Source organism: Triticum urartu, chromosome 6, assembly GCF_003073215.2.
Source record: "Triticum urartu cultivar G1812 chromosome 6, Tu2.1, whole genome shotgun sequence".
Taxonomy (NCBI): Eukaryota; Viridiplantae; Streptophyta; class Magnoliopsida; order Poales; family Poaceae; genus Triticum; species Triticum urartu.
The window spans coordinates 573,945,882-573,957,946 of NC_053027.1; the positions used below are offsets into that span (position 1 = coordinate 573,945,882).

Here is a 12,065-nt window from a genome sequence, read left to right on the forward strand (position 1 = left end):
ATGCTCATATTGGTTTCTACATATTCTACGGAGATCTTTATCGGTCAAACCGCATAACAACATACATTGTTCCCTTTGTCATCGGTATGTTACTTGCCCGAGATTCGATCGTCGGTATCTTAATACCTAGTTCAATCTCGTTACTGGCAAGTCTCTTTACTCGTTCTGTAATACATCATCCCACAACTAACTCATTAGTTGCAATGCTTGCAAGGCTTATAGTGATGTGCATTACCGAGTGGGCCCAGAGATACCTCTCCGACAATCGGAATGACAAATCCTAATCTCGAATACGCCAACCCAACAAGTACCTTCGGAGACACCTTTAGAGCATCTTTATAATCACCCAGTTACGTTGTGACGTTTGGTAGCACACAAAGTGTTCCTCCGGTAAACGGGAGGTTCATAATCTCATAGTCATAGGAACATGCATAAGTATGAAGAAAGCAATAGCAGAATACTAAACGACCGTGTGCTAAGCTAACAGAATGGGTCAAGTCAATCACAGCATTCTCCTAATGATGTGATCCCGTTAATCAAATGACAACTCATGCCAATGGCTAGGAAACATAACTATCTTTGATTAGCGAGCTAGTCAAGTAGAGGCATACTAGTGACACTCTGTTTGTTTATGTATTCACACAAGTATTATGTTTCCGGTTAATACAATTCTAGCATGAATAATAAACATTTATCATGATATAAGGAAATAATTAATAACTTTATTATTGCCTCTAGGGCATATTTCCTTCACTATGCGGGTGATTGCATATGGCGTTCCGGCTGACTATGCCGATGAGTATCTTCGCATTGGTGAAGATAGCACAATTGAGTCTGTGCGTAGATTTGCGGAAGTGATCGTCCGTGTCTTTGGTCCCGAGTATCTTCGAGCACCAAATGAAGATGACACGAAGAAATTGATGGCAGCTAATGAGAGGATAGGTTGACCTGGGATGCTAGGTAGCATTGATTGTATGCATTGGAATTGGAAAAATTGCCCCAAAGCTTGGCAAGGAATGTATTGTGGCAAGTCTCATGATGCAACAATTGTGCTAGAGGCCGTAGCATCTGAGGATTTATGGATTTGGCATTGCTTTTTTGGTATGCCCGGCACACTCATTGATATCAATGTGTTGCAACGCTCTCATTTGTTTGTTAGGCTTGCTAGTGGTGATGCTCCTGCTTGCAACTACACTATCAATGGGCACAATACACAAAGGGGTACTATCTTGCAGATGGTATATATCCTCCTTGGTGCACATTTTTCAAGAGCATCAAAGAACCCAAAACAAAAAAAATGTGAATTTGCAAGGGTGCAAGAGGCAGCCCGAAAAGACATTGGAAGAGCATTCGGTGTTTTGCAATCTAGGTTTGCCATTGTCCGTGGTCTTGCTCGTTTTTGGGATAAGAAAATCCTAAAGAACATCATGACTTGCTGTGTTATCCTGCACAATATGATTCTTGAAGATGAGATAGGAATGAACTTAGAATTCTTTTACGACAATGTGGGTAGCCGTGTCAAACCAGCTAGAGACCCAAACCGCATTAGAGCTTTTCTTCAGACATACAAGGAGACTGAAAATGCAAACACACACTTTCAGCTTCAAGAAGATCTCACTGAGCATCATTGGCAAAGGGCTGGACAATGACTAATTTTTGTATTCATTTGTATTTGTATTCATGACAAGTTTTGTATTGCATTATTTTAAGTTTGCTACGGTGATTTGAATAATTATTTGTAATGAGGATGATTATTGTTTTATGTTTGATTTGAATAATTCAGTTTGTTTTCGATTGTTGAATTATGTTGGATTTGAGATTTGCGGGCTGATGATATGCGGGGATGCAGCGGCGCAAAGAGCGGAACCCGCATAGCCGACCCGTAAAAAAGCATATTCAACGAATATACTTTTTTACAGATCCGTTTGGGGGGTCAGCATCTGTGCCAGCCCGCGCCGGCCCGCAAAAGTTGTTTTGCGCGAACTGCAAACACGTTTTGTGGGCCGGTGTTTTGCGGGGTCTGCTAGAGTTGCTCTAATGGCTGACATTGTGGTTGACACATACAACCGCATTTAACGGTTGTGGACCCAGTCAATAAGTTCGCGGGATCAGCCAGGTGACATGTAGCGCGGCCTTTGACATAAACACCTCAGAGTTTGGTTACCACTAAATTATGTTAAAAAACAAAATGAATTAATTTTGTTTTTATAAATAGCAAAACATAAAATTTATTCGATACTTACCTTTTTCAATCGGTTTGCTTCCAACGATTGACATTCCCATCGAGCATTGCTGTATTTATGATCATGCCTATATATTTGCACCATCTACATATGATTTTTTATCAAACACCATAAGCAACACATATAGTCATCAAGGTAACCATGGCACAAACCATGAGGCATTGGCAATACTGTCTCGTCATCCTCCTCCTGATCCTCATGTCATCTAGCAATTTCACTCTAGATGACACATCCAAGACCATCGCCGGAAACAACAAGGACACCGATTATGAAAACTGCATCAAATTTTTCCAAGACAACAATGCCAGCGCCATCGGCAATAAGCGCGGCCTCGACGACATCGCTAAGAATATCAGTTGTGCAACAACCTTAGACATCCGCAGGCGCATCAATGCCCTCATGGCTTCGGAGGACATCAAGATCCATGGGGGCACCTCTCGGACAGTCGGTGGTATACTAAGACGCGGTGAACATGATCAAGGCGGCGGTGAACCTCAACATCGTGATATCGGGCACCGGCACCTGTGAGGAAGTGTTCCGCGTGCTAGGCATGACTTTGTTGACGTATAATGTACTGTCTAGTCTCTTCCATCATATCGGTCTTTTGGTTGCATTGGCTAGAGCATGCACTTCTACATGGTATCAGAGCCAAGAGGTCTTGAGTTCAATACCCGGCTGCCGCAATTAAATTGCACCCTACTTTTGGTCCATGTTTAGGCCTGAGGGAGCCACACGTGAGGGGGAGTGTTGACGTATAATGTGCTGTCTAATCTCTTCCACCAGATCGGTCTTTTGGTTGCATTGGTTAGAGCATGCACTTCTACATACTTCATCACTGGCCGCCGATGACACCAAGTTCATTAAGTACTGTTCCATTGTTCTCATTAAGTATTGGGAATCCAAGACGGACAGGGAGCATGGAGCAACACCTTGCACTCTGCTGCCCTCGACTCTTGGGATCTACACGAGCTGGATCAAGTATCTGAACCCATGCATGACACACCATCTGACAAATCCGACCCGTACCTGTGGTGATAGAATGAATGCATATTTCCTATTAATGCTCGTGATTATTTAGGAGATCTGATGCCCTGAGATGAGATATACCCATCTAACTAATCCTATATAGCGTAATAGTTGATCCCACTAACTTCAATTCTCTCAACATGCCACTATGCCATCTCATCATATCACATGCATGAGAAAATATACTTATATTAACATGCACTATGCATGAGAAAAATACTTATATTAACATGCACTATGCCATGGCAAATTTAAGTAGTAGTTGCCATGGGCAGAATTGCTATGAGTAGTTTCCATGGCAAATTTATGTAGTAGTTGCTACGGCAAATTTTCTGCAATTGTTGCCATGTGCAGAATTGTTACGAGTAGTTGCCGTGGCTAATTTTTTAGGTAGTTGCCATGGTAAAATTTTTGGGCAGTTGCCATGGCTTAATTCTAGAGTAGTTGACATGACATAATTGGCATGATTTTTCGTTTGGTTTTTATATAACCTTGCATTTTTATTACATTTTTTTCATCAAAGCTTTTTGTTCTACTAATTTTTTTAGCATGGCAAATTTCTATTCAGTTTTTCACACATCATCTTTTGGCCTTTTGTCATGGCAAAGTGTCTATTTTTGTCATGTTTTTAGATATATGTAATTTTTTGCCATGGAAAATGATGTATAATTCATAGCATTTTTTTCATACATTCCTCATTCATTAGACATTGTTTAGTTTCACATACCATGGCAAATCACTAAGAATTTACATACTATTTTGCCATGGCAAATCATCATCAATTGACATGACAAATTTACAATCCTTTCATAGCCACCATCTTTTCGTTTAGTAAATAGCCGCATGGCAATTTCTTTCATATGCATTTTTCCTTGATTTTTTTCATAGACCATGGCAACTTAAGTTAATGTTGCATGACAATAGCAGTTTAAAGGGCATGACAAATTCTACTCTTTTTGTTAAAAGGGCAACAGATTACTTTCTTTTATGCGACCGTGGCAACTTATTTTTGCATGGAGCATAGCAAATGTAGTACATGGTCCTCCTAGGGTTTTGCCATCTGCAAAGTGCTTTTTGTCGGTAAATTAACATGATACCATAAAAACAAATTTATGCCCAGCCAAAAATGTTCCAGGGCAAATTTTTAGGAGTGAGCTTGCAAAATTTAGTAATTTACCATGGAAAAAATGTATCATGGCAAATTTAGTTTAATGGATCATGGCAAATTTAATTAACATATCATGGTAATTTTAGTAATTGGCCATGCCATTTTTTTAATTCTCTTCAACATGGTACAATTATATATATTTTTATGGGGCGACGACAAATTTAGCTCATGGTCATGGAATTTTTTTCATGCATCATGGCATTTTTAGTGCTTGGACCATGTCTAATTTTACTTTATAGCCATGTCAACTTTGCACTTTTTTCCTTCGCAATCTTGCCTTTTCTTTTGCCATGGAAATTTTTACTTTATATCCATGGCAATTTCTGCCTTTTTTGCCTTGGCAATTTTGTTATTATTTCCCATGCCATTTTTTTTACCTTTTAAGTGCCATGCCAACTCAACCTTTTCTATCTTGCCATGGTAATTTTACCTTTATATACATGGCAAATTAATTCTTGTTCACATGGCAAATTCGCTTATGGTCACATGGCAAATTCATAACATTTTTGTTTCTCTAGTATTTTGTTTCATAGCATGACAAATTCATTTGCAAGCACATGGCAAATTCATACATACACTGCCATGGCAATTAGTCTTTTTTGTTGCCATGACACCTTACACCTTTTTCTATGTTACATTAGTTGATTTTGTTGTTGTGATGAGAATTTTGACCCAATTTCAGAGTCTGTAAAATTGCCATGGCAATTACTACACCTTTTCTTGTCGTGAGGTTTATGACACTTTTTTGTTTGTTTTTTTGTTTTGCACATGATTTTTTGTACTCTGATCTATATGGATTTGCCATTAAGCATGGCAACTTAGAGCAACTCTAGCAGACGGCGCCGGAACTGGAGGTCTTCGAGCTCCTCGTGGTGGCACCGGCGCTCCGTCTCCTCACGCACGCTCCGCTCGGCAATGGTGGCCGCAACTGTGTCGACGTCGGCGACGAAGTCCTCCGGCCCGACGACTCTGCGGCGGCCGAGCTCCTCGGGCTCCTCTTTGACGGGGACGAACTCAAAGTCCTCCGGCTACTCCGACCACTCCCTCTTCACAGGGAGAAGGCCCGTGTCGGAAGAGGAGGACCTCTTGGCGTAGGAAGATCTCGCCGTGGAGAAGGACGCGGCAGAGGACGGGGTACGGCCGTGCCGACGGTCGTACTCGTCCGTCTCGCGGACGCGGAAGCTCCGTGGCGGCGAGAGGCCGCGGTTGGTCCACTTCCTTGCCCCGCGCTTCCTCGCGCTTCCGACCGGATGAGCCGCTCGCGCTCGGGGTTGCTTCCGCCGCCGGATCTGCTGTGAGAGCCGCATCCGGAGCTCCACATGCGGCCCCATATGGCGGCTGGAGGCGGAAGGTGGTCGCCGGCGGCGAGAAATGTGGAGAAGAGGGGGGGTGGGGAATTGCGTGGCTCGGCGGCGGCGGGGGATAGGGTTTCGACCCGCAAACGCGCCGCGGAATCGTAGATATAGTGATCGGGGCGTGCGGTTTGCGGGCCGCGGCAGATTTTTTACGGACCGGACAAGTGTGCGGGCTCTGTTCTGACCGAAAAATTGGGCCGAGTCCGTATACTCGCCGGAATTTTACGGTTTCACGGTTTTTGCGAGATCTGCTAGAGTTGCTTTTGTGCAACTAGTTTCAATCAACATATAAACAACATCAAAAATACGTACAAGACATGCATTGTTGTACTCCCTCCGTTTCTAAATATTTGTCTTTTTAAACATTTCAAATGACTACTACATACGGATGTATGTAGACATATTTTAGAGTGTAGATTCACCCATTTTGCTACGATGTAGTCACTTGTTGAAATGCCTAGAAAGACAAGTATTTAGGAACGGAGGGAGTAGAATCGTTGGTTTTTGCTGTTGTTTCATTACAAAAATGTTGGTAATTTTGCATGTCTTTTTTTCCTTCCTAAAGTCGGGGGGTGAAAAACAAAGGCCTTTTTTTTTCTCTGCAGCTAATACCGGGCTTTTTTCAGCCCATCTTTTTTACCTGGCGATATCTTTCGTTTCCTGGTGATTCCACCGAACGTTTTCGTTCGGTCCGTCAGCTCCGTTATCACCGTCCAATAGAAAAGAGTTTGAGTCCATTAAATAAGGCATAAATTGGTTAGTAGCGGATATAAAAGGTAGTTTGAGAAAGCCAATCTAATTGGCAGCATAAATTGGTTAGGCGACGTACGCTAGGGTTACCCTACACCCTCGTCAAGAACAGGGGCGGGCTTCCCTAGGCCACTAGCCGGCGGCGCGGATGACATCCGGCTACAACAGCGTCGACGGCGAGAGCTCTTGCCACAAGAGACGCGAAAGAGACGGCCAGAGCTCCTGCAACAAGAGACGCGAAATAGACAGCGACTCCGTGGACGACGATGGCGAGGATTGCATCTATGAATACGACGACGATGATGACAGCGGCGGCGTCTACGACGATGATGAATACATGAGCGACGCGGAGGAAACAAGGGTCCACGTCGCCCCAGTGACGTACGTCGTCCTAACCGAGGACGACGTCCTCAAACGGCAGGCGGATGACACGGCCGGCATCGCCGAGGTCCTTTCGATCCCGCCGGCCTTCGCGGCCTTCCTCCTCCGGCGATACAAGTGGATGCCCTCTAACCTCCAGGACGACTGGTTCTCGGACGACCGCCGCGTCCGCGACGCCGCCGGCCTGCCGGCGGACGGCAGCGCCCCCGTCGCCACGGCGCTCAGCCCCAGGCCGCTCATCTGCGCCATCTGCTTCGACCGGTACCCCGCAGGTGCGACGAGATCGGCGTCGTGCTCCTCCCACTTCTACTGCGATGGCTGCTGGCGCGGGTACGTCGGTGCCGCCGTGGGCGACGGCCCCCGGTGCCTCTCGCTGCGGTGCCCGGACCCGGCCTGCTCCGCCGCCGTCGTCGGTGGCCTCGTCGACGCCGTGGCCGGGGCCGCTGACAGGGAGCGGTACGTGCGGTTCGCGCTTCGGTCGTACGTGGAGGAGAGCGGTGGCCGGATCAAGTGGTGCCCCGGCGCCGGCTGCTCCCATGCCGTCGAGTTCGTCGGCTGCGCCGGCTACGACGCCACGGACGTGTTCTGCAAGTGCAGGCACGGCTTCTGCTGGAGCTGCGGCGAGGAGGCCCACCGGCCGGTGTCGTGTGGCACGGTGCGCGCGTGGCTTGCGAAGAACAAGTCTGACTCGGAGACGGCGAACTGGATGCTGGCCAACACTAAGGTCTGCCCAAAGTGTCGGTGCGCGATCGAGAAGAACAATGGCTGCAACCACATGAGCTGCCCCTGCGGCCACCACTTCTGCTGGCTCTGCTTCAAGCCGGCGGGGACGCAGGAGCACTACGCCTGCCAGGGCGACATCTACCGGCCGAGGAGGGACACCACCAGCAGCAAGGCTGCCGGCGGCAGCAAGGCCGCCGTGGAGACCAAGGAGGAGGCGACAGCGCGGCAGGCCAGGGCGTCGCTGGACAGGTACCTGTTCCACTACGAGCGGTGGGCGGGCAACCTCAAGTCGCTGGAGAAGGCGCATCAGGACATGGACAAGCTGGAGAGGTCGGAGCTCGAGGAGATGGCCGCGGCGGCCGGCGTCAAGGCGGTGACGGAGTTTGAGTTCGTGATGGAGGCGTACAAGGAGATCGTCTATGGCCGGCGGGTGCTGCGGTGGGCGCACGCATACGGCTACTACCTGGACCCGGAGCGCGACGGCAAGAAGCGCGAGCTGTTCGACTACCTGCAGGCCGAGGCCAACGCGTCACTGGAGCAACTGCACAAGTGCGCCGAGGTGGACAGGAAGAAGATCTTCCCCTCCCATGGCGAGGGCGAGGCCGCCGATGTCTCGATGGTGAAGAAGGTGTTCAAAGATTACAGGGATAAGATGGTGAACTTGACCGTAGCGTCGCGGACCTTCATGGGGAACCTTGTCAAGGCATTTGAGACCAATCTGCCCGAGGTCGGCAAAATGAACTGGTGATGAATGATGAGTGCCCCTACTCTGTTGCGTGCCCCTGCATGGAACATGGTATTTCAATTCTTTTGGTTGATTTCTCTTCTTCTAATTAAGGTTGATGATAACTGTAATATGCGAACGTTGCAATATGATCTTTTCTTGTTTAAATGATTCTTTATTTCAACTTTTGCACAAGGAATTGCACTCCATCATTCACTATTTAAAATGTTTTGGTTTGGTTCTCCAATATGGAGAACCTATTTCCACATGACCGCGGCCAGATAAGAAACCTTTTTTTTTGTTTTGGTTCCTCCTTTGAGCCACATAAGAACCATTTTGTTTCATTTGGCTATAGCTCTACCACATGTGGATATTGGAGAACCTATTTCCACAAACCAATAACTGAGAACTGCCCATGAAAATCCATCGGATGAAGCAACACGATCAAAATTAAAATATATATTCACAATAGGATAAGCTTTCATTTTAAACTTTGAATGAAATGATTTTCACATGAGGAATCACTAGTAAAAAATGGAATTTTCATGAGTGGTTTCTTATGTGAGTCACTTCTTGTGAAAATCTCTGGAAAGTATTTCTTTTTTATATCTTCTTACTTCAGTTTTTATACCTTTTTACTTAAGTTGAGTTTGGTAATGATTTTTTTATATCCATCCCTATACATTAAGATTTATAAAATATTTACAAACTCAAGTGACCTGCCTGTGAAAATCTCCCTATAGATTATAAGTGATACATGCAGTTTTACTGCACTTTATAATCTGTAACACATTTTTATTTGGACCATTTTTAATTAGGGTTGGATACCAAATTCATCTGTTTGATTTTAAAGTTAATTTTTAATTTAGGAGCTCACATGTATGTATTATAAATAGTAAAGTTGAATGAACACAATGTTTACCTTTGCGCGGAGGATACAAGATGAAAGCCACATGGAATATGGTTTTTTGCATCTCTAGAGGAATACGTGGGTGGGAGGTTTCTGAACTGCACAAATCCTTGCGCAATTGCCAACAGAAAGAGGATCCCACGGAACATGTATGCTGTAAACCTAGGAACAAAATCACCGGAGGAGAGGAGCAAAAATAAGTTCTTCGTTACTCCGCTTATTATCTGATGCCACCCATCAGTTTCAACAATCGGTTTCAACTTTCAACCCAGTTTTTGAAGAGGTTAGCTGCGCAATTTTGGTTGCTGGAAGTATTGGTGTTTTCTTGATGACATCATACATGTGTTTCTGATTAATTCATGAAGTACAAGGGGAAATATGTTTGATTTTCTTAATATGAGTAATAGGAATGTTAATTCTTATTTTTGCGCTCTTTAGATTTGTGTTTTCTGGTTTGATATGGTGGTGGTCATAAACACTTTCAGCAAACATGCATCTTCTGCTTCTGAGAATTCATGACTGACAAACCTGTTATATTGATCTTGAGCCATTGCAATTGATAAAAGTTGTGTACCAAAATAACTGGAACATTCTATTTTTCTTGAAGGTTTTAGTACATGTGAATCACCACAATCTTGACAGAAAAAAAAAAGTGAGTCGCCAAGATAGTTAACCTTTTTATTTTGTCCTAGCCGATGCTTTCGTTTTTTTTGCTTTTGCGGCTTCCTTGCCGATGCTATCCAAGTATAGAAACCCATGCACTCAACTCCACACATGCCCATCCTCGTCTGGTGTTTATGTCTGCACTTTTTTTTTCTGTAGTGCGCATCCATGTGCCTATTTCTAAATTCTAATGCTACTAAGGCCATCTCTAGCCGATCCCCTAAAAGTTAAGGGAGTAAAACCTTTAGTGGAGTATATATACTCCACTAATTTTGGGCCGTTTCTAACTGATCCCCTAAACCTAATGAAGTAAACTTCAATTTGATCTAATTCAAATCAATTTGAAACGAAAGTAGCATTGCATTCACACATAAACATAGATAGTTCTGCACAACCGAACATAAAACACAAATTTAAACTAAACTAAGCTTAACTAAACTACTTTCGGTCGAATGTGAGGTCGAGCCAAACCTTCCTTGTCAGGTACGGTGCACCGCGATTTGGGTCTGGGCCGGTGTCGTCGTCTTCTTCATCGGGGAAGACACTCCTCCACTCGTCGACGTCGATCTCCTCATCCTTCCCGCCCACCTCGCCGCCTTGGACCTCGTCGTCGAAGATAAGGTAACCTCGCCGCCGACGTCGGCAAAGATCATCCGCTCCGCCTCCACGAGCCATGTAGGCCTCGTCGGCGGCCTCGGCCTCGAGGATCTCCCTCGCCTCGCGGTCCCCCTGCGCCATACCCGAGCTCACCACCCCCGGCTTCGGCGGGAAGAGGTGGACCGGACGTGTGCCGCGTACACACATTTGCGAACATATATACCTAAATAGTATATCCCCACTAACTCCAATTCTCTCAACATGCAAGTATGCAACTATGCCATCTCATCATGTAACATGCATGAGAAACACTTATATTAACCTGCACTAAGCATGTTACTTATGTTCAATTCTCACTAACTCTAATTCGCTCAACATGCATATATGTCACCTAACCATGTCATCATGCAAGAGAAAACACACGTATCAACATAAGAAGTGCATGGATGAACCCGGGTACATATGAACATATTTTGAAAAACACATTCTTAAATGTTAAAAAATATGGAAAAAGTTGCACGGGTACGTCTCCATGTTCTATGTGCGTGCATAAAGTTTAACCGAAAAATAACTTCTTTTGTGACCTATGCAAAAAGGACTAAAAATTAAGTACTGGAAGACTATTTGCAAGCACTGAAATTTGTCTTTTTGTGGAGACAAAAAAGACATTTTTTTCACAAAACTTTGTGCCATGTACACATATTTGCGAACATGTATGCGTGATATTTTCTTTTGAATTTTTTGACATTTTAAAACGTGCTTAAAATGCATTTTTTTAAAACCGGGCTCATATGCCCATGGGTTCAGGGGGTGCCCTCTCATATCAACATGCACTCATATCAAGACATATTCTATAAGTTTAGAATAATAAAATGCAATAAAATTGTACTTTAGTTTCAATTCACATATTGTTAGGTTAAATACTAATGTTTCATGCACCTAATTCCCATTGAAATAATTGCAACATATACCCGCCCACTGCAACGCGCATGGTATAATCTCTAGTATCGGAGAAAGAGCCAGACAACTACGACACCAACCGCTAACATGACCGCAACCTTCACTCGCAAAAAATATACTATATAACAGTGACCTTAACGACTGGGCAAGAAAGGACAGAAGGATCACAAACCGAGTTGACCAGGTCCCGCAGCATCTAAAACAGCTAATTTTTTCAAATAATACAATTTTTATTAAATTTCAGAAATAATAAGCCGTAATTATATTTTTAAGAAATATTACCCAGTCGGCCTATTGCTGACTGATTGGACCATTGCCGACTGATTGGATCCAGTCGACCCACTGCTGGCCGATTGGCACCCAGTCTGCTTCCTCTAGGCTGACAGATGCATGCACCAATTTATCTGTTGAATAGGTATTTGAAAAATGTTGAGAAAAATGTTCATCATGCATATAAAAATGTTAATCAAGAATTTGTAAAAAATATTGAACAAGTATTTTAAAAATGTTGAACAAATATTTGAAAAATTGTTGAATAAGTATTTTAAAAAATGTTGATCATGTA

General features: G+C 44.3%; 1 protein-coding gene and 1 non-coding gene across 2 annotated transcripts; one reads left to right on the forward strand and one right to left on the reverse strand.

Moving 5' to 3' along the window:
• Positions 1-7,159: 7,159 nt before the first annotated feature.
• LOC125517094 lies at positions 7,160-7,700 on the reverse strand. Its single transcript, XM_048682294.1, has 2 exons — positions 7,500-7,700; positions 7,160-7,366 (listed from the first exon to the last, which is right to left on the reverse strand). The coding sequence occupies exons 1-2, from the start codon at positions 7,698-7,700 to the stop codon at positions 7,160-7,162; spliced, it is 408 nt and encodes a 135-aa protein (XP_048538251.1).
• Positions 7,701-9,737: 2,037 nt separating this feature from the next.
• Positions 9,738-9,833, forward strand: LOC125517711. The gene has a single exon (XR_007287754.1). It is a non-coding gene; the product is annotated as a small nucleolar RNA Z223 (small nucleolar RNA).
• Positions 9,834-12,065: the final 2,232 nt, after the last annotated feature.

Excerpts from the sequence above, each read along its gene's own strand:
- LOC125517094 (XM_048682294.1), bottom strand. The coding sequence starts at position 7,700 with ATGTGGTTGCAGCCATTGTTCTTCTCGATCGCGCACCGACACTTTGGG. Across the intron at positions 7,367-7,499 it reads TGCACTTGCAGAACACGTCC|CGGCCCCGGCCACGGCGTCG; the intron begins GTGGCGTCGTAG and ends GCTCCCTGTCAG.